This window comes from Tachyglossus aculeatus, chromosome 11, assembly GCF_015852505.1.
Source record: "Tachyglossus aculeatus isolate mTacAcu1 chromosome 11, mTacAcu1.pri, whole genome shotgun sequence".
Lineage (NCBI taxonomy): Eukaryota > Metazoa > Chordata > Mammalia > Monotremata > Tachyglossidae > Tachyglossus > Tachyglossus aculeatus.
Window position 1 is genome coordinate 5,772,637 of NC_052076.1, and position 25,493 is coordinate 5,798,129.

General features: G+C 46.8%; 1 protein-coding gene across 1 annotated transcript in view; it reads right to left on the reverse strand.

Moving 5' to 3' along the window:
- Positions 1-25,493, reverse strand: part of SLC6A2 (solute carrier family 6 member 2) — a 39,415-nt gene that overhangs the window by 9,027 nt on the left and 4,895 nt on the right. Inside the window, exons 2-9 of the mRNA XM_038754114.1 lie at positions 15,126-15,257; positions 13,420-13,657; positions 5,004-5,142; positions 4,316-4,450; positions 3,595-3,698; positions 2,870-2,994; positions 1,662-1,774; positions 477-605 (exon numbers count right to left, since the gene is read on the reverse strand). Of these exons, the coding sequence (XP_038610042.1) occupies positions 477-605; positions 1,662-1,774; positions 2,870-2,994; positions 3,595-3,698; positions 4,316-4,450; positions 5,004-5,142; positions 13,420-13,657; positions 15,126-15,257 (1,115 nt within the window). The remainder of the gene's footprint in view (positions 1-476; positions 606-1,661; positions 1,775-2,869; positions 2,995-3,594; positions 3,699-4,315; positions 4,451-5,003; positions 5,143-13,419; positions 13,658-15,125; positions 15,258-25,493) is intronic.

Sequence of the window (25,493 nt, forward strand, 5' to 3'; positions counted from 1 at the left end):
GGGACTGCATCCAACCTGATTAACTTGTTAACCACTCCAGCACTTAATACAGTGCTTGGCTCATAGTAAGTGCTTAACAAATACCACCACAGTTATTATTGTTATTATTATTATTATCTCGGGGTACTACGTCTCTCCAAGCTGTCCCCACAGTGGGTTCTACTACATCCCATTCCCCAGCTATGCCACCCTCAAGCTGGGCTTTGGTGGTGTGTGGTGGACAGGCTGAATAGTAGGGTACGCTAATGTGCTCCTCAGCAAGCCCCCTCTGCTTTGAGCATCATCCCAGGGAGGTATGGGAGTCCTGACTCTGAAACTACTGAGTTCTTTCATTCATTTATATTTATTGAGCACTTACTGCACGCGGAGCACTGAGCTAAGTGCTTGGGAGAGTACAATAGAACAATAAACCGACATATTCCCCGCCCACAACGAGCTTACCGTCTAGAGGGTTCAGGCCTAATTCTGGTACTTACTTTGGTTATGCAGAACAGAGCCAGCAGGAAAGTGCCACCGCAAATCGCAAATGTGAAAAGCTTCCTGTGCCGCTTCAGAATTTGGAAGTCATCTGCCAGGCCAGTGATGACTGCTTCCATTCCCCCCATCTAGAGAAAAAGCGTGCGGTGGTGGGATCTGGAGGGGGTTATTCCCATCAATCAATCAAGGGTACTTACTGAGCGGTCATTGTGTGCAGAGCACTGTTCTAAGCTCTTGGGAGTATACGATACAATAGAGTTGGAGACCCACACTCTGCCTTTCGTGGCACCCCCACCTCTAGCCGGCCTGTTCCAGGAATTCAGCTATGCTCCATTCCACAAAAGCTTGGAAAATCCGGAGGAAGGACTGTTCTGGACACTGGAGCTTGCTAGTCTGAAGTGTCCCCTGTGCCTCTTTTCTCTCCCTCAGTTCCTGCTGCCCATCCACAGCTCTAGAGGGGCTTCTGGGACCTGTGAGGAATGGGGTTACCTGATGGGGAGACCATTCATTCATTCATTCATTCATTCATTTGTATTTATTGAGCACTTACTGTGTGCAGAGCACTGTACTAAACGCTTGGAAAGTACAATTTGGCAACAGATGGAGACAGTCCCTACACAACAACAGGCTCACAGTCCAGAGTGGGGAGACAGACAGCAAAACAAAACAAGTAGACAGGTGAACCTGTAGACCACCTGGGATTTGACCCAGGCCAGTGTGTCTGGTACCTAGGTGGGGGACTGGGTCCTGGGAATATTGGGAAAATCTGAATAGGGTGATGTCCAGGCCAGAGGAGGACCACAGCTGGCCCTGAACAACTTCTGGCCCATTCTAAGATCTGAGCCTGCAAAGAGGTGCTCGGAGTTAGTAACAGCGGCGGACCAAATTCGAAGTGTTTTGGCTCTCTAAGTCACTCGCGCCACAGCCCAATCTGCCTCCTCCTCCTCCTGGGAGATTTCCAGAATGAGTTTCAGAGTTATCTGGCCCTGTTGCCAACCAGTGCAATGTCGTTCTCAGCATTTTCCACCCAGGGCCCACCCAACCCCCTCCTGCCAGTGACGCCCAAGGAGCAGTCCCTCTCGGGATTCTGAGGGTCCCGGCTTTGAAATGGGGGCGGGGGAGGCCCTCAGACTGATGCTTCCTTGGGGGTGGGGGCAAGGATGGCAGGCCTAGGGGACACACACCGCGCTGTCGATACCCAGGGTGAGCAGCATGATGAAGAACACCACCGCCCAGAACGTGGATCCGGAGAGGGTAGAGATGGCTTCGGGATACAGGATGAAAACCAAGCCGGCGCCTGAAAGACAGAGCCAGAGGGATTCCTGGCATTCTTATCTCTGGATCTGGACTGAATTAAAAGTGCCAGAAAGAGCAGCTTTTGGAATAGGCACATGAGAAAGGGACACTTACTGAGTGCTAATTGAATTTGGGACCTCAACATTTTTATCTCAGGAGCACACTCAATGGAAACCTGATAATCATCATCATCATCATCATTATAATAGTACTTGTTTAGCACTTTCTATATGCCAAACACTTTTCTAAGCACTGGGGTAAATGCAATTCCATCAGGTTGGACACCTTCCCTGTCCCAGTAACTATAAGGGATTGACTATTTGATCAGGTTAGGCCAATGGGCCTGTCTGGTCTGAGATTTGGGCTCCGATAGTGGCTGCAGGATGATTGGTGGAATAGTTGTCTTCTACATTTCAGGGAATGGGATAGATCATTCTAGAACACTAACTTCTACCTCCATCAGGTCTCTCTCTCTCAATTGCCCCAAAGAACACGAGTGAAACCTCTTTGCTTTCTGCCTAATCAAAGCATCCCTCAAACAACCTGGGGGAAAGAAATTCTTTCCCCAAGGCCACAGTCCCTTTTCCATCCGACACCCAAGGATTCCCTCTACACAGGGGTAGAAGCAGCATGGCCTAGTGGAAAGAGCACAGGATGGGAAGTCAGGACACCTGAGTTCTAATCCCAGCTTCACCATTTTCCTGCTATGTGACCTTGGACAATTCACTTAACTTCTCTGTGCCACAGTTTCCTCACTGGTAAAAATGGGGATTTTTCTCCCTCCCTCCCTAGACTGTGAGCCCCAACTGGTACAGGGGCTGGGTCCAATCTGACTATCCTCTATTCACCCCAGCATTTAGCATAGGATTTCACACTTAGTAAGCACTTAAATACCACTACTCACTGTTCTGTCATTTCCCTGCAATCCTCTGATAGGTTCTGGTGCGTCTGGGCTTCATTCATTCATTCAATTGCATTTATTGAGTGCAAACTGTGTGCAAAGCACTGTACTAAGCGCTTGAGAGAATACAATATAAGAACAGACACATTCCCCGCCCACAATGAGCTTACAGTCTAGATGAAGTATGCTTCCTACCTTCAGTTGCTACATCTTCGATTTTGACTTTGTGTTCGTGGGCCATGTAGCCCAGTATGGAGAAAATGGCAAATCCTGAGATGAAGCTTGTTACACAGTTAATAGTGCTGGTCAGAAGAGCATCCCTGAGGTGAGAAAACAATCTATGATGAGCCCCCACTGATAAGAAGAAGAGCAGCATGCATTCATTAAGTACCAAGGTCTCTAGCGTGAAAACCTCCAAAACCCATTCAAGATTGTTTGGATTTGAAGCTGTGGCTTCTCCTTGAAACTATTTAGGGAAGGACCCAAATCCTGATCGCAGGGGCCTGATGGTGGCACCCAATCTAGGCCAGAGCAGCTGGAGCGGGGGTATCCTGCCATGGGTGGGGAGACTTTATCCCTCATTCCAATGAAGTGTGCAGGATGCAGTATCAGAAGCTGATCTCCCAACAACCGTCGTGGACAAATTAACTACAAGAGTAATTCTCCACGTTTCCAGGGGAGTGAACATTTGGGGACATGGAGCAGGGCCTGTAAACTTAGAACATTGCCGCAGTTTCTATGTATTCCTAATCCTCTGCACTCTCAGAAATTCTCTCCAGCAAGAGAGAATTTCTGAGCTTGGATGGGGTGCAGTAAGGGAGCACCCCGCTTTCCTGGTTCAGTCCTCCCAGGGTCAACCAATAGATCCCAGGAAACTGAGTTCATTACACCCGCCCCCCCGCCACACACACAAATCTTACCTGTAACAGTTATTGTCGAATTTGTTATAACTGGCAAAGGCAATTAAGACCCCAAATCCGGCTCCTAATGAGTAAAATATCTGAGTGGCCGCATCAATCCACACCTATGTGGTGAAAACAAAGCCATCACCATCTTGGCCTCCCCCAGCAAGAGGGAGAGGTGCACCAAAGATGGGTTGGCCAACCAAAAAGCCCAATCTCTGGTTTGATAAGCAACTTCAATACCAGGTCACCCACTGGCTCCTTGCCCCCTTCCTCAACAGGACATAATAATAATAATAAGAAGAAGAAGAAGAAACTGTGGCATTTGTTACCTTCTTACTACATGTCAAGCACTGTTCTAAGCATTGGGGAAGATATAGTATTTGTTAAGTATTTATTTCTTATTTATATTAATTTATTAAATAAATCAAATTACTAAATAAGTATTAAAGTTAAATCATTAAATACATTAAATAATACATCCATAATAAATATCGTAATTATTAATTATTATTACTACCCTGCTCTTGCCCCTGTTTAGATGCAACCGGTATATGTGTTTTGGGGGTTAGGGAGCACTAATTTTCCAATTTGTCTAAATCCCTTCCCATTACCTCCCTGTTTTCAGAGAGTCAGCATCTTCCCACCCCCAATTCAGTGTCACCCCTCCCCTGCCCCACCCAGAGTCCACACCCTTGTCCGGAGTTATGGTCCAAAGAGGCGAAGCTGAGTCACTTACTGTAGCCTCTTTGAGTCTTCCAAAGTCAATGTGAAGGTAAGCGTTGATTCCGTTATATGCCCCAGGTAAAGTGATTCCACGGGTCAGCAACACAAACAGCACAACATAAGGCAGAGTGGCGGTGATCCACACAACCTACGAGGAGCAGATCCTTGGCTAAAGGAACGGGTCTTCCACTTAGTCACATTGCTCTTTTCTTCCAGGCTCTTCTGGGAGTTGGAACATGGAGCATGGGGCTGTTCCTAATTCTAATGCTCCCCGCAGAAAGCGCTTGCTTGCTGGGTGACCTTGGGGAAGTCACTTCACTTCTTTGGGCCTCAGTTACCTCATTTATAAAATGAGGATTAAAGCTGTAAACCCCATGTGAGACATGGACTGTATCCAACCTTATATCTACCCCAGTGCTTAGTACATTTCCTGGCCCCTAGAAAGCACTTAATAAATACGTTAAAAAAAGTCTAATGCTATGTGGATAAAAAATGGCAACCTGTTGGTCACGGGGTAGGAAGGTCTGGGGTCATCTTCTATGTGAATGGTATTGGAGAGAGCCTGGTCTACTGGAAAAAGTGAGGGTCTGGGAGTATGTGGTTTCTTTAAGGTTCAGTCATATTCTTAAAATTCAGAGTCAGATGGCAAGTCATTTTCTAAAGAAGGCAGATCCCTCTGATGGGCAGAGTGGAAATGTTACCTTTCCTGATGTCTTCACTCCTTTCCACAGGCTGAAGAAGAGGACGATCACAACTGCCAAAAGACACAGGACAAGCTGCCACTGGGGTAAACCCATGTCATGGATTCCACTGCTTTCATGGAGGTGCAGCATGCCTCGCCTGTTGGGAAGAGTGTGAGAGTGTGTTGGGGGGGAGAGGGAGAGAGGAGAGAAAGAGAGGGAGACAGGGAGAGAAGGAGGGAGAGAAAGAGAGGGAAAGAGAAGAAGAGAAAAAGAGGGAGAGAGGGAGGGAGAGTGGGAGGGAGGGAGAGAAGGAAAGTAGAGAAGGAGGGAGGGAGGGAGAGAGGGAGAGAAAGAGAAGGAGAGTGGGAGGGAGAGCAGGAGAGTGGGAAGGAGAAAGATGCCCAGATGAAATAAGTTAGTTTAGGGTCCAGGAGGTGGGTGAGGTCTTGGCTCAGACGTGCCCCAATCTCTGCTCCACCTTGGGTGCTCCCCAGGAGCCAAAAGTGGAGGTACGGGGCTATCTACGCCCCACTGGAACTGCCTACCCAAGACTCGGGGCTCACTTGGCCTTCTGGAGACTCTAAGCACTCCAGAGAGAGAGGGAGTGGGGCAAGGACTTCACCCCATCCCCACTGCCACTAGTTTCTTCCTTTCAATTTCCATTCAGGGTCTTTAACCCAGCTCCCACTGACACATCCCAAAAGCAACACCTTCAGCCCTACAGAGACATGACCTTTCCTAATGTGGTCACCACCACCACAATCACCAAATTACCCAGTGTGCTTGGGCAGACACCTGGCTACAAGGGCATTTGATCAAAATGCTAAATATCTCACTCATCCCTTGGTGTGAAGAGTCCATTCCCAAGCCAGCCTCTGTTCGGATGGAGAATGTCTCTTTGCTAAGACCGTAAGCTCGCTGTGGGCAGGGAATGGGGCTATGAATTCTGTTGTATCGTATTCTCCTGAGCGTTTTGAACAGTGCTCTGTTCACAGTAAGTGCTCAAGAAATGCCACTGATTGAAAAAGAAACTCAGGCAACATTCCCCAGAGGCCGGGCCTGATATCATACCTGGAACCAGTTGGAGGAAGGATTTTGCAGGCTGAAACTTTACCTCTCTGGTTCAAGATCATGAAATTATTGCAACCAAGGAGCATTGGAACTGCACTGCCACGGATCCGAAGAGTTATATGTGTCTGCAGATTCATTCATTCATTCAATCGTATTTATTGAGTGCTTACTGTGTGCAGAGCACTGGACTAAGCACTTGGGAAGAGACGGTCCCTACCCAACAATGGGCTCACAATCTACTAGGGGGAGACAGACAAAAAAATCCCAAAACTAGTAGACTGGTGTTAATACCATCAGAATAAATAGAATTATAGCTATAAACACATCATTAATAAAATAAATAGAGTAATAAATATGTACAAACACACACAAGTGCTGTGGGGAGGGGAAGGGGGCAGGGCAGAGGGAGGTATGTTCCTTGACCACAAGGAACTTGTACTTTGAAGTTCCCCATAGATTGTAAACTCTTTGAGGGCACTGATCATGGGCCTTTGCGTCTGAGGCGCTGTCCCAAGAGCGTAGTACGGTGAATAAATACCACTGAATTGAACATTTTATTACCTCTAAGAATTAATGCCTCTCAATTTAGAATTATTTCACAGTCAACTTTCCCATCAGCATTTTTGAAATCATCATTACTATGGGTGTTTGTTGAATGTCAGCTGTTTGCAGACAACTGTTTCAAGCACTTGGGAAACACCCAAATGATAAAGGTATAGTTCCTGCCCTGAAGGAATTTCTAGTCTTCGTCCAGCAGAAGGGGCCCCTCTAGACCATAAACTCATGAAGGGCAGTGAATGTATCTGCTAATTCTGTTGTATTAAACCTTCCCATGTGCTTAGTACAGTGGGCTGCACATAGTAAGTTTTCAATAAATACCATTGATTAATTGGACCAAGATGAAGCAGAGTGGAAACCAGACCAGTGGAGGCCCTTTGTCTATCTACTGTGAGGATAATCCCTCAATATTGCAGAAGACTAGAGAAGCAGTGTGGCCTAATGGAAAGAGTATTGGCCTGGGATTCAGATGACCTGGGTTCTAATCTCTTCAACTTGACCTTGGGCAGGCCACTTCACTTCTCTGTGCCTTAGTTGCCACATCCGTAAAGTGGAGATTAAGATTGTGAGTCCCAGGTGGGACATAGACTATGCCCAACCTGATTATCTTGTATCTACCCTAGTGCTTAATATGGTACCTGGCACATAGTCAGTGCTTGACAAATACCATAAAAAGAAAAAAAATGAAAAAGACAACACCTAAACAAGAGACTACTCAAACCGTCCTCAGGATAGAACTGACTCCCACATGAACAAACTGAAACCCATCCCTGTCTGTCCTAGTTCAGGTATTTGTGGGATTGTGGATCAAGTCTAAGGCTCCAGAGTGACCCAATGAACAAAACCATTCCTATGCCAGGATGGGCCAGGGGGAGGGGGGAAGGGGGACTCAAGGGGAGAAACCCAAATGCCAGCCTGCAGTTCTGGACCTAATGTGGCCTCAGGGGACTAGTTTTCCCCTAGCCAATAATCCAGATGGGGCTAATCCAGGGAATGGATCCATTTTAGCCTGGGGAAATTTTCCAATAACCTCACTGAAAATTAAGCACACTTAGGCAAACTTTCATAAATGCACTTGTAAAACGTTCTCAATTTCCCTTCCCGGTGTTTGGCCCTTGGGATCAGTCAGAAAAAAGCAACGGAGCGGTAAATGTGGAACGGGACTCCTGCCTTAGATGGAGAAAATAAAGAGCTGGTGTATCCCTTTACAAACACAATTCCTGAAATTACCCAAAATCTCTTTCAGCAGCTGTTCTGGGCCTAGGGGGCCCAGGAAAAGAATAGAGGTTCTCCTCCCTGGAGTTGATTGCTGGCAATTTCTCAGTTTAAATGAATGCAAGATGGTCACAAACCTGGCCAAGAGACAAGAAATGACAGAAATAAAGACCTAATCTTGCTGTGGTGAGTGAACGGAGCCGAATGCTGAATCCCGAGGTTAGAGATCGTGAACCTGTTGGGACTAAGGTATGCTTTTTTGGCCTATAAAAATGAGTGAATTTATGACATTTAAATGAACAAATGAATTTTGTCCCCCTGCGATCCTCTGAAGGATGGTTCCCAGGACAGTTGGGGGCATTATTAAAGTAATGTGCTCCTTTAGAACAGAATTGCTTCTGCTTTGCCAACTGAACTTCTCTTTACGACTTGTTACATTCATCTCCCCCAAAACTGAGCACTGGTCTGAACCGGACATGCCTGTTATTGAGACATCAAAGGAAGGATAAAATAATAAACAGATTGTGGAACTGGCAGTTGTTTTCCATTTGAATTTACAAGGAAAGAACTGCCAGGAAAATTGTCATCCTGGCTCTGCCTTCATTGGAAATCAAAATTTACTCCAAAATGAAATAGGTGAGAAGCTGAAGCAGGGGGTAGAACAAACAAACAAACACAAAACCTCTCTCTGTTCCTACCTGTCTTCCTCTTTTCTCCTCTTCCTCCACCTTTCCGCCTCCTTGTCTCTCTTCTCCCTCCACTTCCCCTTCTTCTATGCCAAGCCCCCTCTCCCTATACATCACTGCCAACTTACCCCAGGAGTCAGTGGCTGAGTTTCCAGGAGGCAAGTGTAATAGCAAAGCAGCATGGCTCAGTGGAAAGAACACAGGCTTGGGAGTCAGAGGACATGGGTTCTAATCCCTGCTCCGCCGCTTGTCTGCTTTGTGACCTTGGGTATGCCACTTAATTTCTCTGCCCCTCAGTTCCCTCATCTGTAAAATGGGGATTAAGACCGTGAGCCTCATGTGGGACAACCTGATTACCTTGTATCTACCCCAGTGCTTAGAACAGTGATCAGCAAACAGTAAGCACTTAACAGATACTACTATTATTATCATTGGGTTTGAGGCTAAATTTTCTTTTTTGGAGGGGGCAAATGAACTTTGAGGCAGCATGATCTGGAGGAAAGAGCACAGGCCTTGAAGTCAGGAGACCTGGGTCCTAATCCCAACAAAGGATGGAGCCAGGATTAGAATCCAAATCTAAGGAGCGGCATTGCCTAGTGGAAAGAATACAGGCCTGGGAATCAGATGACCTGGAGTCTAATCCCAGCTCCGTCAGTTAGTTGCCTGCTGTGTGGCCTTGGGCAAGTCACTTCACTTTTCTTTTCCTCAGTTTCCACATTTGTAAAATGAGGATTCCAATGTCTGGGATCCCTCCTACTACATCTGTGAGCTCCATGTGGGATAGGGATTGTGTACGATCTGATTAACTTTTGTCTACTCCAGTGCTTAGAATATTGCTTGAAAGATAGTAAGCACTTGAATAGTATAACAGTTATGATGATGATAATAATAATAATAATGAATTTCCTGTCTCATAATTTGGTGCTCTTTCCACTAGGCTATGCTGCTGCTTTGAAGGGTTGTAAGGTGGTGGTCACTTGCATGAGGAAAGAGGTGGACCCCGGCATTATAAGTTCCCACACCAATATCCAAAGCCTAATCTTTTAGCTGTTGTACTCATCCCCTTTGAGTCTAGACCCTCCCACAATGACTTTCATTGTTTTATTGGGGGAAGAAATGTTCCTTTTGGCTTGTTCTGAACCTTTAAGCTTCCCAATGAGCTGGTGTTGAGAAACTGTGAAGGGCTCAATGCAAATACTTATCGCTAGAGAGAAAACAACTCCTTTTCATTTCCTGCTGACAGTAGAACATACCCTTCCCATCTTAACCACTGATTTCTTAGCAAAGGTCACCCAAATAGAAAGGACCAGAAAGGGTGCACTACTGTATTTTCATGGATACAGTGTGAAAATATACAAGGAAGTTGCGCTGAGTATCCCCACTCCAGGCATTTATCCTATCCTGCTTTGATTACTGTATCAGCCTCCTTTCTCTCCCCACTCCGGTCCCTACTTCGCTCTGCTGCCTGGATCACTTTTCTACTAAAACATTCAGTTGATTTTTCCCCACTACTCAAGAACCTCCAGTGGTTGCCCATCCACCTCCAGATCAAACAGAAACTCCTCTAATATCAATCTGTTCACCGTACCTCGATCTTGTCTATCTCGCCAATGACTGGTTTCCTACCTCCTGCCTCTCCATACCTGACAAGGCGATCTCTCTCTTCTCCTTCAAATCCTTAATGAAGGGACATCTCCTCCAAGAGGTCTTCCCTGTCTAAGCCCACATTTTCTCTTCTTCCACTCCCTTCTGCATCACTCCTGTGCTTGGATTTGCTCCCTTTATTCACTCTTCCCTTAGCCTCACAGCACATATGCACATATCTGTCATTTATTTACAAAAATGTGTCTCTCCCTCTAGACTGTAAACTCACTGAGGGCAGGGAACATGTCTACCGACTCAATTATATTGTATTCTCCCAAACAGTATGGAATTTTACACACAGTGAGCACTCAATAAATACTATTGCTTGATTCTCAAGAACCTCCAGCTCTCGCCCATCCACCTCTACAAACAGAAACTCCTTGCCATTGGCTTTAAAGCACTCAGGCAGCTCTCCCCCTCCTTACTGATCTACTACAGCCCAGCCCACGTACTTCGCTCCTCTAGTGCCAGTTTGCTCACTGTGTCCCGATCTTGTCTATCTCACCACTGACCTCTTTCCCACAACCTCCCTCTGACCTGGAATTCCACTCCTCTCCACCCCCATGTACTCTAGACCACCTTTCACCCCCTCTTCAAAGCATTATTCGAGTCACATCTCATCCAAAAGGCCTTCCCTATTAAGTCCTCTTTTCCTCTGCTCCCTCTCCCTTCTGCATCATCTATGCAATTGGATCTGTGACCTTTTGGGCACTGGCTATCCACCCCACCCTTACCCCCACAGTACTTATATACATATCTATAAATTATGTTATAAATTATTTATATTAATGTCTGTTTCCCCCTCTAGACTACAAACTTGCTGTGGGCAGGGAAAGTAACTACCACTCTGTTTGATTGTACTTTCCCAAGAACTAAGTAATAATAATAATAATGATGGTATTTGTTAAGCGCTTACTATGTGCATAGCACTGTTCTAAGCACTGGGGAGGTTACAAGGTGATCAGGTTGTCCCACAGGGGGCTCACAGTTTTAATCCACATTTTACAGACGAGGTCACTGAGGCCCAGAAAAGTTAAGTGATTTGCCCAAAGTCACATAGCTGACAGTAGGCGGAGCTGGGATTTGAACCCATGACCTCTGACTCCAAAGCCCAGGCTCTTTCCACGAGCCACGCTGCTTCCCACTGCTGCTAGTAGTTCCCACTTCACACTGCTAGTACAGTGCTCTGCCCAGAGTAAGCCCTCATTAAATACCATTGATGTTTATGATTTAACATCTTTTAGACTGTGAGCCCACTGTTGGGTAGGGACTGTCTCTATATGTTGCCAACTTGTACTTCCCAAGCGCTTAGTACAGTGCTCTGCACACAGTAAGTGCTCAATAAATACGATTGATGATGATGATGATGATTGCATCCATGGTCGTAGCTGTCACAATCACACCCTCACCACAGGTCAACTCTATCAGGAGGATGGGATTGGGTGAATACTTCTGCATTCTCACCATCCATAGCTTTCGTGATTTTGCCGCTTTTATTTGTGTCCCCTCAGTCATCATCTTTCCAAACTGAAGGGTCTGAATGTCTTGCGCCTCTTCTTCCAGAGACTGCCTCATCCCCAGGATCATCTTGGTTGTCCTTCTCCATACCATCACCCCCACCAAGCCCCACACTCCTCTAGTACCAAGTACACGCATCCTAAGGTGTGACAATCAGAATGGGCCCCGGTATTCCACAAACGTATCCGAAATCAAATCAGTGTAATTGTTGGGACTGAAGAGGGCCCTCAAAACACGAAAGTGGGTCTCAAAGCTCATATTTCCTCTCAGCCTTTCATTATTAAAAGCGGGCATCGAACAAAATTTACTCTCTCATTAAGTGAAAGGTCAATTATCAACGCAACCCTCACCCGGCTTAGCCTCTTGCCCGTGTGCTCTGGCTATGGGAGAGACGAGGACACTCCAGTGCACCTGAGAACTCCTGTTCCTTTGTCCTTGGGACACACGCTAAGGGGCCTGATGGATTCCCGCCTACATGGCCATCGTGATGATGTCATTGAACCTGGAGCCGGCCCCACTCTGGGCCCTCTCTCGGATCCTATTAATAACGGGGATTGTTCGCTTTTGTCTGGGTCACTGCAGCACGTAAGCTCTCCCTCCCACCACTTCATGGCATTGTTTGCTCCTCTGTCCTAGTTTACTCTCCCCTCCCGTGCTCTGCCCATGATGATCGGCACTAAGCCACTCACGTTCTCTCAATACCAGCTCATTGGGAAGCGGGAGGTGCAGATCAAGCCAAAGGGAACATTTATTTCTTCCCTCGACAAGACAATGGAAGTCATTGTGGGAGGCTCTGGGGGCCCCTCGGCAATAAAGCAGAGGGGATGAGAACCAGCAGCTGAAAGGTTGGGCTTTGGATATCGCTGGGGAATTTATAGCACCGGGGGCTCACAGTTTTAGAGGTGACGCTGATGCTTTGAAGGGTAATAAGCGTGGCCTAGCAGAAAGGGCACCAGATCAGGACACGGGAGACTTATTGTTATCATTATATTAATATTCAGATGCTTACTATGACTCAAGCAATGTTCTAAACACTGGAGTGGATACAAGTTAATCAGGCCGGACCCAATCCCGGCACCACATGGGGCTCACGGTTTTATTAGGAAGGAGAACAGCGATTGATGGCTCTATTTTAATAAGAGCATGAGCAAGACCAATCAGAGTTAAAACCCCTGCTATACCCACCCCAAGGTGCTGCGTTCTGCCCAAGGCAACGGGATACTCGTTTGATATTTTTCCTCGTGGTGAGTGTAGGGGTGTCTGAATTTCCTAACTTTTCCTTCCAAAATTCCTTCCCCGTCCCCCAATCAGTGGTATTTATTGAGCACCTTCTGAGTACTAAGTGCTTGGGGGTGTATAATGCAAAAGAGAAGCAGACAGACTTCCACCACTTCCACCAGAGATAGGGTGGTCTATTGGGCAGAAAATGAGATTAGGAGGTAGGAAGCCCGGTTTTTCTTCTTGCCTCCTGTGTGACCTTGGACTAGTCACTTAACTTCTCTGTGCCTCAGTTTCCACAGCTGTAAAATACCAGTGTTCATTCTCCCTCAGGCTGTCAGCTCCACGTGGGGGCAGGGACTGTATCCAAGCTGATTATCTTCTATTTGTCCCAGCTCTTAGCACAGTGCCTGGCACATAACAAGCAATTAAAAACGCTCAGCGCGATTACTTTTAGGGAGTTTCCCTGGCTGGGAACGCAAGACCTCTCAAGAGGGATAAACAACAGGAAGAGTTAAACTCACTCGTAGAACTCAGCAGCCGGAGTGAGTTTGTTCTTGGAGTACTTGGTGCCGTTGCCGAATACGGACCCGTTGAGGAGTTTTGGGTTGGTGCACTTTGGACTGTTCCAGGGGTGACCGCAGTTGGTCCAGGGAAGGTCAAATGTGAAAGAGGAGATCAGGTAGTAGAGGGACCAGGCTATGATCACGTTGTAGTAGAAGCCCACATACAGAGCAATGAGGATCACCGCGTACCCCACACCTGGAAACAAAGGGAAAACGAGACCAGTCAGTGGCATTTACTGAGCACTAGATACTGTCCTGAGCACTTGGGAGAAGCAGTGTGGCCTGGAGGAAAGATCCTGTGGCCTGGGAGTCAGAGGACCTAATCCTCTGGGTTCTAATCCTGGCCGCTTGCCTGCTGAGTGACCTTGGGCAAGCCGCTTCATTGGGTCTTAGTTTCCTCATCTGTAAAATGGGGATTCAATATCTGTTCACCCTCCTACTGAGACCACAAACCCCATGTGGGACAGGGATTGAGTGTGACTTGATTAACTTGTAACTATCCAGCACTTAAATACTGTAATTATAATTATAGGGTAACAGAAGACATTTTCTCTGCCCACCAGGAGCTTACGATCTAGGCAACCTCACTTGCTGGTTTTCAGCTCTCACCCAAATCACACTGCTGGAGTGGGCTCTTCTCCCCTGCAAGATTCTTAGGAAAATCCAGCTTCAAAATCCAAACTTGTCTTTGCTGGTAGCTACTGGTAAGACTACATATGTGCTTTACTCTTTTTTATTCCTCCAAACTGCTTTCACATTTCTTATTTCATTTAGTTCTCAACATTCCCGTGAGGTAGGGAGAGACAGGAACTATCATTCCCATTTTCAGAATGGGAAACTGAGGTACAGGGAATTGTGACCTTCCTGAGGTGATACAGTGGATTCATGAAAGAGCTGGACCTCCCACATTCTTCCCCCTAGACCAAATTTTCCACCAGATGCACCAAAGAATGCTCTGGGATTTATCCTGAAAACCTTAGGACTTTGTAGATTATTGCATTAGTTCTCAATAACCCCCTGAGGTGTGCAGGTTCCTGGGCGGGGGGGGGGGGGGGGGATGGGGAAGGGAGAAGAGGGAAGTGAGTAGATCAGGAATCCAGTTGTCTCAATTTTAGTTCCAGCTTCCCACTGATGTGCTGAGAATCTCCAAAGAAGCCCCCTTGCTCCTCTCAGCCTCATTTCTTGTGTGTGTGTGGTATTTGTTAAGCGTTTACTTTGTGCCAGACACTGTGGTAAGCACTGGGGTTGCACAAGCTAATCAGGTTGGATACGATCCCTGCCCCACGTGGGGATCACAGTCTTAACCTCCATTTTACAGATGAGGGAACTGAGGCCCAGAGAAGTGAAGTGACTTGCCTAAGGTCACACAGCAGCCAAGTGGCAGAGGCAGGATTAGAACTCAGGTCCTTCTGATTCCCAGGCCCGTGCTCTGCCCACTAGGCCATGTGGCTTCTCCATCTTCCATCACTGCTGTCTCCACTTTCTCTGAGCCCAGTCACGGTTTCCCACTTGCTTATTTCCGGCTTCTCCAATGACCTGGCAGAGAGGCTGAGCACGAGGGCCACCATATCCGGCTTCTCTCGGGAGGATCAGCCCTGGGGGAAGTTATCGGCCTCCTTCTCATGGGGATTTGGGGAGAAGCCCTGCTCCCCGGTCTGATTCACCTTTGAAAAACGGGCAGATCTTCCACACGGTGGCAGCCCCTTCTCGGTTATACTGCCCCAGCGCCAACTCCATGTAGAACAGGGGCATCCCGGCGATGATGAGGAAGAGGATGTAGGGGATGAGAAAGGCCCCTGCAGAAACAGAAGGACAGAATCATTGGCCGCAGGGGTGGGGGCTTCCTCCTTCTGCTCTCCCTAGTTTTGCCCTGAGCTCCACCCTGACCTTCCTCCCATCTCCTCCTGTTCCACCCTCTCCCCCATTCCTCAGTTTGGTGGGGGCAGTTACCGCTAACCAAAGCACCACTGCTCCAGTAATTACAACAACAATAATAAGTGTGTTATTTCTTAAGCTCTTACTATGTGCCAAACACTCTTCTAAGCGCTGACTTACTCCCTTTGTTCACCCGCCACCTCCCAGCCCCACAGCACTTATGTACATATCTGTAATTTTTTTATATATATAAAATATATATTATATTGATATGTCTGTCTTCCCCCTTATAGACTATAAGCTCGTTGTGGGCAGGGAATGTGTCTGTTTATTGTTATGTTGCACTCTCCCAAGTGTGTAGTATGGTGCTCTACACACTATAGGCACTCAATAAGTACAAATAAACGTAGTAGATACAAGGTAATCAGGTCAGACAGTCTCTGTCCCACATGGGACTTACAGTCTTAATCCCCGATATATAGATAAGGTAACTGAGGCACAGAGAAGTGAAGTGACTTGCCCAAGGTCACACAGCAGATATGTGGTGGAGCCAGGATTAAAACCCACATCCTCTGACTTCCGGGCAGTAGTGATTCCCTGGGAGATCAACTGCAGAGAAGGATCTCCGCCTCCTAGTGAGCCCTCTGCCCCCTTTCCACGAGCAAAGAAATAAAAGGAAGTCATCACAGGAGTCATCACTTCCAAAATGAAGTTGGTTCCACCCTCCTCCAGATAAGTAATCAAGAGTATATTTTGAGCATCTACTATTTGCAGAGCACTACATTGAGCACTTGGGAGAATACAGTAGAGGAAAAGGACACAACCTTTGCTCTCAGACACTTTACAATCGAATGAACCTTAAGAACCTTGGTCCCTCCAGCCTCTCCCCAGGGCTGCCCAGATTGTCTTCCTGAAATCATCGACATACTGTCTCCCCTGTCCTCAAAACCCTCCAATGGTTTCCCATTAAGCGAAGGCCCCTATCACTGACTTTAGTACTTGCTCCTTTTAATCATCCCCCCTCCTAGCCCCACAGCACTTTTATATCTGTCTGTAATTTACTTATATTAATGCTCATGTTGGCAGGGAATGTGTCTGTTCTATTGTTGTGTTATGCTCTCCCAAGCACTTAGTACAGTGCTCAGCACTTCCTTGCTCCTCCTAAGCTGATCTCCTGGCTTGACCCTGCTCTCATCTTGTCCACCTCTGACCCCTCACTCACATCCTCCCAAGGGCTGGAGCTCTCCCCACGTCTCCTCCAACAAGTCTTCCCTAAATATCAGAACCTCAATTCTTATCATGTCTTCAGGTCCCTCTCTTGCTCATTCATATCCCTTCTCCACACTTGTGTATCGATACGTATTCAATAGTTCTGCTTCTCCCATTAGAGCAGAGGCTCCCTGTGGGCAGGGCATGCTTTTCCTAAGTGCTTAGCACAGTGCACTGCAGTCAGTAGGTACTTAAGAAAGACCATCCCCTCCTCCTCAAGTCGACAGTCAAGCCCAGGGGAATTGCCACCCCTTGCACAAATGAGACAAAATTTTCTCACTTATAGTCTTGGTATTGGACATTCACCTTCAAGAGAAAACAATCCCTCCAAGATAATCAGCAGAGTTCTCAAACTCCTCTGGGGAGGGATTAAGTACCCCACCACCCCCTTCTTTCTCCCAAGCTCCCAGAAAGCCCTGCCAATGTACTGCATGGCAAAAGCTCAGTTCTAGAATAATAGTAATGATAATCATTGCACTCTTACTCTGTGCCAAGCACTGCACAAGATACAAGATAATTAGGTCCCACAGGGGCTCACAGTATAGGTAGGAAAATAGGCATCGGATCCTCCCTATGTAGCTGAGGAACTGAGGCACAGAGAAGTGATTGGCCCAAGGTCACACTGCAGAGCTCACCTCCTCCAGGAGGCCTTCCCAGACTGAGCCTCCTCCTTCCTCTCCCCCTCCCCATCCCCCCGGCCTTACCTCCTTCCCCTCCCCACAGCACCTGTATATATGTATATGTGTCTGTACATATTTATTACTCTATTTATTTATTTATTTTACTTATGCATATTTATTCTATTTATTTTATTTTGTTATCATGTTTTGTTTTGTTGTCTGTCTCCCCCTTCCAGACTGTGAGCCCGCTGTTGGGTAGGGGCCGTCTCTATATGCTGCCAACTTGTACTTCCCAAGTGCTTAGTACAGTGCCCTGCACACAGTAAGTGCTCAATAAATACGATTGAATGAATGAACGAATGATTACAACCCAGGTTCTCTGACTGTCATCATCATCATCATCATCAATCGTATTTATTGAGCGCTTACTATGTGCAGAGCACTGTACTAAGCGCTTGGGAAGTACATGCTCTTTCCACTAGGCACCACTGCTTCTCCTAGAGGGTGGGGGTTCCTAGCTCAAACTAGAAACTGACTCAAGGACAGATGCTAGCTAGATATAGCAAAGCAAACCATCCTGTCCTGTTCTGTAGCTCCTAGTGACTACACAAACATTTACTGCCTTTTTGAGTTTTATCCAGAGCCGTCAAACATTGCACCAACACATTTCTACCTTGGAACTGGCCATTGCGGGGAAAACAGCTTTGAAACGTATTTTCTCTCTAACAAAGATGTTATCACAGCGTGAGCAAATGCGGTGAAATACAAGACTAGAATAAAACTGACCAAACCGAGAGTCATTAGAATCACAAGCAGGTCCTCAGGTCTCAACGAAATTCAAACCACATACCCAAACAGAAATCCTGAAGCTTGGAAAGATAAATCAGGAACTTGCAAATTGATTTGATTATTGTATGCACAACTAAAAGTAAACTAGCGAAAATTTCAGCCTGCTTTAAATAATAATAATAATAATCTTGGCATTTGTTAGCGCTTACTATGTGCAAAGCACTGTTCTAAGCACTGGGGGGGGGGGGTACAAGGTGATCAGGATGTCCCACGAGGGGCTCGTAGTCTTAATCCCCATTTTACAGATGAGGTAACTGAGACCCAAAGAAGTTAAGCGACTTGCCCAAAGTCACACAGCCGACAAGTGGCGGAGGTGGGATTAGAACCCATGACCTCTGGCTCCCAAGCCCATGCTTTTTTCACCGAGCCACACCACTTCTCTGAGCAGTGGCTTTTAAGGATTTTCTTCCCCTCCCTTAACAAAGCAGGTCAGCTGGGACCAATTAACAGGACACAACTCACCTATAATGGGAACTTAGCAGTCCAAATTAAGAAAAAAAAAATGTTAGAATTCTCTGCCCTCCTATAAGATGTGTTTCCTTTACACATTTTGACTAGAACACTGTGTCCTAGTAGAAAGAACATGAGTCTCAAAGTCAGAGGACCTGAGTTCTAGTCCTGGCTCCATCACTTTTTTTTATAGTATTCACTAAGCTCTTACTATAGATAAGATATAGTAATAATAAAAATGGCATTTGTTAAATGCTTACTATGTGCCAAGCACTGTTCCAAGAGTTCATCAGGTTGGATCTGATTAATCTCCCATTCATCTCCCACATGGGGCTCACAGTCTCAATCCCCTTTTACGGATGAGGTAAGTGAGGCACAGAGAAGTGAAGTGACTTGTCCGAGGTCACACAGCAGACAATTGGCAGAGCTGGGATTAGAACTCAGGTCCTTGTGGCTCCCATGTCGCTACTCTTTTCACTAGGCACTGCTGCTTCTCATCACTTGCCTTCTGTGTAACGTTGGTCAAGTCACTGGACTTTGTGTGCCTCCATTCCCTCATCTGTAAAATGGGAATTCAATATTTATTTATGAATATTTATTCATATTAATGTCTGTCTCCCCCTCCAGACTATAAACTCATTATAGGCAGGGGAAATGTCCACTAATTTCTGTTGTAGTATTCTCTCCCAAGCACTTAGAACAGTGCTCTGCACATAGTGAGTGCTCAATAAATACCATGGATTGATTGATTATTATTATTATCATCATTGTTCCTCACCGAGCAGTGGAGGGCCTTAGTGACCATCAGTCAGCTAAACCGCTAGTGGCCCATTAACACATGTCCAGATGAGCATTTCCAGCAAAGGCCGTGGGCTGTGCGAGCTATTGCGTATGCTCGTTAGTGTTTAGAGGAGATGTCGACACTGCAGGGAATTAAAATCTTCCATCAAGGCGGCCCAAGAACACAGACAACCACCGTGGAAAGCTTCCAACCTCCTGGACTCATCTGACATCTGAGCACATGGAGCCAGGGAGACGTTCCAGTGTTCCCAAGTCCTGGCTTCCCTGGTCTCTGGAATAACCCTGGGGAATCCAGAACTGGTGGAGATGGGGCCCAGGATGGACTGAGGAGGTGTGGGGGGAGGCCGTCTCTAGGTTAACCCCCAGAGTCCTCCACTGGGTTGCTTCTGGGTGACCCAGGGACATGTCACTTTTGGAGCCCAGTTCTGCTCAGTGACCTTGGGCAAGTCACTTTGCTTCTCCGTGCCTCAGTTACCTTATCAGTAAAATGGGAATTGTGATTGAGAGCCCTATACGGGGCATGGACTGTGTCCAACCTGATTAGTGCATATAATAATGATAATAATAGCATTTATTAAGCACTTACTACATGCAAAGCACTGTTCTAAGCACTGGGGAGATTACAAGATGATCAGGTTGTCCCACGGAGGGCTCACAGTCTTAATTCTCATTTTACAGATGAGGTAACTGAGGCATAGAGAAGTTAAGTGACTTGCCCAAAGTCACACAACTGACAATTGGTGGAGCCGGGATTTGAACCCATGACCTCTGACTCCAAAGCCTGTGCTCTTTCCACTGAGCCACACTGCTTCTCTAATCCTGTACTTAGTACAGTGCCCGGCAAAAAAATAAGCCCTTTACAAGTACCATCGAAAAAAAAAATAGCCCCTCCTCATCCCAGAAATTTGTCATCCACAATGAGTTTTCAGCTCTTTGACGATGATCCTGGGAAAGGCACCCGGGTGACCCCTGGAATGGGGATGGGGGAACGTTCCTGGGAGCCAGATACTTTCCTTTCTTGGTAGGAGAGACAGCCCCAACACCTTCCTCCCCCTTTCTTCTGGTCCTCCCCATACACCTCTGGCTCCAGCTGTCAATCTGCCAGAGCAGATTGGTAGTTTGTAGACCACCCAGTTCAACTTCACTCCCCCGCCCCCTCGGCTCCATTCCTGGAGTTGGGGGCTGCGGGGAGGGGGCAATCAGAGAGATGAGCACGAGCTACATTTTCAAACATGCCTGTGACCTGCCCGGCAAGCAGCAGAGCCCAAGGCTAAGTTATCCACCTAAGGACCAGCTGTAGTTCCACTGGTGTTTACAAAATGCGAAACCTCGACCAACTCCGACTCTCCGGAGTGATCCTCACCCACATCACCTTCTCAGGCACTGGTTTGGCTTTAGGGCTCCTAATCCAGCCATTCCCTGGCAGAAGCAGCCTGAACCTCACTGCAGCCCCGACCCTGAGGGACCCCGAGTGTGAAGCGGTGGAAAATAAGGGTAAAACATAGTTGGATTCTGGGCCTATCTCAGGGCGGTGGGAAGCCCAGTGTTTATTAAATTCCAATCACTGTTCTAAGCGCTGAGGTAGATTCGATACAATCATATCGGACCCTGTCCCTGTTCACATGGGGTATGTGGACAGAAAGGGGCACATGGCCTATTCTGCTCTCACCTGGGGGAGGTTTTCTGCTGAAACATCTCCTGCTGTTCAGCTGGGTGTGTATTTCTTTTTGTTTTTAATCAATCGGTGGTATTTATTGAATGCTTACTGAGTGCAGAGCAATGTACTAAGGGCTTGGGAGAGTACAACAAAACAGAGTTAGTAGACATGTTCCCTGCCCACAAGGAGCTTTAACTCTGGAGGGGGAGAGAGAGAGACACTTATATGAATAAATAAATTACAGACATGCGTATAAGTGCTGTGGGACTGAGGATGGGGTGAATATCAAGTACTTACAGAGTACTGGTAAGTGCACGAACAACGCAGAAGGGAGAGAAAGTAAGGGAAAAGAACCAGCAAAGCAGCAAGCTTTTCTACTGAATAGCTCTCCAGTTACCTCCTTCACTTGTTTTCTGAATTCTTTGGAAATGGGTTCATGATTCAGCTCTGAAGGAATGGGGCTTAGCCAATGAAAACAGCTAAAAGTTATTGCCTTTGGGGAGGATGTTTGGGCAGGTAGAGGGTTATAATTCACTCAGGAAATATTCACCTGGGAGTTCATGATGTTGGCATCATATCATTTCACCATGTCCTGCTGTCGGGGCCAGAAACAAGAGCTGGATGAGGAAATGGCATCTTTGGCATTCCCAGGGAATCTTGGGTGGCAGACACGAGTTACCAACAGAGGCTGAGATAGAAAGTGGGTCTTGGTATGGACTAGTGGGTAGAGGAAAGGGCAGGCAGTCAGGAAATCTGGGTTCTAAATCCCAATTCTGCCATAGGTCCGCTGGGGGACCCAAAACAAAACCACTTAACCCATCTGAACTCAGTTTTCTCAACTGTAAAATGGGGATGAGGTATCTTCCCTCCCTACATCTTGGATTATGAACCCTGGGTGGAGCAGGTACTGCTTTTGGTCTGATTATCAGGTCTCTACCCCAGCGCTTGGCAAAGAGTAAGTGCTTAATAAAACGCTTGGGAGTCCTGCTGAGAGCCAACACCATAGACCGTAAATACCTCAAAGGCAGGAGGTAGGTCTCATTCTTTCTTCCCAGGCCAGAGGTCTGCACGAAGCAGGTGATCCACATATACTGAAAGTGACAAGGATGGTAGTGATGGTGATCTGGATGATGACTGATGTCAATGAATCGGAGAATTATAAAAGAATCCGAGGGGCCACCAATCTAACAACTCAGGCACCAGTTTGGGAAGCTGAATCACCCTCGACTGTCTGCAACACTCAGGATAGAAGGGCTCCGTACCAGGAGGTAACAGTGCCTCACAATTCACAGTAACAGTATTTATTTGTCAAGTGCTCCCTGGGCTTGGTACAGGATCATGATACAGGATGCAACTCCTGTCCCACCTGGGGTTCACAATAGAGGATGTAGGGAGCAGAAGAAACTTATCCCCAGTTTTCAGATGAGGAAACTGTGTCCAAAGAGTGACTTGCTGGAAGTTTCTCAGCAGGCAAGTGGCAGAGCTGGGATGAGAACTCCTGACACCAATCTTCTGCTCTTTCCCCTGGCCCTGAATGAGATAAAGGGAAGCCCCTACAGTTATGCCCTTCTGGTGTATGTGGATTCTCAAAGCTTTTAAGGGCACATCCCTCTGGCTTATTTTTTTATTTTTTATTTTTTATGCTATTCGTTAAGCACTCAGTAGTGCTTAACTAGTGCTTAATTAGATAAGCACTACCTTCCAAGAGTCACTAATGGCTATAATAATAATAATAATAATAATAATAATAATAACAATATTTGTTAAGTGCTTACTATGTGTCAAGCACTATTCCAAGTGCTAGGGTAAATGCAAGCTAATCAGGTTGGATGCAGTCCCTGTCTCAAATGGGGCTCACAGTTTTGTTCTCCATTTTACAGATGAGGTAAATAAGCCCCAGAGAAATGAAGTGACTTGTCCAAAGTCACCCAGCAGACAAATGGTGGAATCGGGATTAGAATCCAGGTCCATGGGATTCCCAGGTCCATGTGATTCCCATGTGATGGCTTCAACCTCTACATTCCCACCATGGATATCACACAAATAAAGGATCACAGCTACTGAATTGTGGGCTTTAGGAGCTGAAGTTCAGAGAGAGGGACAGGAGAGACTGCTGAAGCAACCCAAAGGCTTCTCAGAGTGAAAGGGCCAGGAGACCTTCACGGGGTAGGATCCCCAGCTGGGACAGACTGGCAGGGCTTGTTCTGGATTTGGGAGGGATTTGGAGCGAGGCCTTAGGGGAGGGGGACAAAACAAGATACATGGGGACCCCTTTGCCTTCCACCCTGAGGTTTGCGGGGAGAAGGGGCTTCATCCAGAAGCTGGGGCACCTCACTGATCAGCCACTCCTCAGGGACTTCTCTGAACCCAGAATTTTTGTCCTTTAGAAGCCTGAGTCTGGAATTCATTTACTAACATGTCCCAAGCCAATTTTCCTTAAAGTTTCAAAATCCAAGCATTGTATTACTAACAATGCCTCAGGATGAAACATACAAAATGGAAATATTTTTCAAGAACATAAGGAAGCTTTTGGCCACCAAATTTAGTAGGGTTAACTACCTGGTACAGATTGTACAGGAGAAATGTTAGAAATCTGAATAAGAACTTCATTCAATTCATTCAATCATATTTATTGAGTGCTTACTGTGTGCAGAGCACTGTACTGTGGGGTCTGTTAAGTACTTACTATGTGCCAAGCACTGTAGTAAGTGCAGGGGGAGTTACAAGATAATCACGTTGGACGCAATTTCAAATAATTTAAAGGATCTGAAATCTTGAAGTGGATTCTGTGGACAATCCCAAAACAAAATGCGTATATTAATTTTGATGAGGAAAAGGGGGGAATCTGTTCCTACACAGAAGTTCACCACCAGAGAGTTGAGAGAGGTCAATAAGACCGGAGCTATGGAAACTGAAAAGACGTGTTCGTATAGCCCTTTGACTCCTTCCTTCTGCTCCCCTCCCCCCACGACTTCATTTCCAAATATCAGGCCACAGATTAAGTCAGTACTGTGTTCATAGGCCAAGTCTGCCTGCAGCCAAACTCAAGACCAGTTGAAAACAGTTTGCGGGATTTACACATTTCTAATGAAATCTTCCTCTTTGTACATGGAGAAAAACGCAGCCCTTCATGCTCAGAGAAGACGCCCCCGATGATGAAATCCACCTGTGTGTGCATGTGTGGCCGAAAAGGCCAATGCCAGACCCACGGCCCACACCGCACTGGCAACATCCAGAGACTGTCCCTTGTTGTGCTAATGACAGGGAGGGGGGTTGTTACTAGTACATTTTGGTCAATATTCAGCCCAGAAGGACCAGAAAGCATTAGGCTGAGGCTGTATAGGTCTTCAGATTGAGATTAAGTCCTCCTGCCCAGGGCCCTGATTGGCCCAGGAGTCTGCCCAGTTGACCACCATTGCCAAGAGACATGGTGGGCTCTGCCCTGATCCCTTCACCTTACTCTCTGCTTTCTTGAACTCTGGGATCTGTCCTGAAGTCCCCCAGGGAAGCGATGATTTGAGGGGGCTGGGCCAGGAGGGGCTAGAAATACCTGAAACCCATTCCATTTATAAAACGGACATTAACTTGATGCTTAAAGCTGGGATTGTTCTAGGTTAATTTGGGCCAAAGAAATTTCCTCTAGAAAAGTCCCTCCCCAAAGATACATCTGGCCAAAAGTTTTAAAGCCAATCCCCCAGAGGACCCTCACTTCAGTCCACTTTCTAACACCTTCTCCCAGCTGGGAACACTGCGAAAGGTGGAAGGAGAGAAAATGGACCCCAGCAGCCAGGTCTGGATGCTGCCAACTTGTACTTCCCCAGCGCTTAGTAGAGGGCTCTGCACACATTTTATTTCGTTTATATGTTTTGTTGTCTGTCTCCCCCTTCTAGACTGTGAGCCCACTGTTGGGCAGGGACCGTCTCTGTATGTTGCAAACTTGTACTTCCCAAGCGCTTAGTACAGTGCTCTGCACACAGTAAGCGCTCAATAAATACGATTGAATGAATGAATGAACAGTAAGCACTCCATAAATGCGATTGAATGAATGAATGGGAGGGTCCAGGATTTTCCATTCAGGTCCCCAGCGGCTCCTCCTCCTTCTCCTGCACACAGTGCGGATTTTACTACCTTTAGCGGGTGTTCTTCCACTCCACATTCATGCAGACTGTGAACACCTCCTGACCCACTGAACAAGCCAGCAGCTTCCCACACAAACATCAAGCTTTCTCCTCCAGAGAGCTCTTTGCTCAGCGTGGCCCCCCTCCCCTCCCCACTCTCTCACTTTTCCCCGCCTCCCTTAAAGGAAAGTGCTGGAGCTAAGAATAAGAGGACAACACGGTGCCGGGGGGCAGTCAATGGAAGCAAAGAAATAAAGATGCTCATTCGCCCCAGGCAAACACCTACGATCATGTAGCACACGTACCCATAAACCCACCCAAGCCACCCTCATCCATACACGCGCGGGAGCTCGCTCTCTCTTTCCCTCCCTCCCTCCAACGCAGTTAATTCCC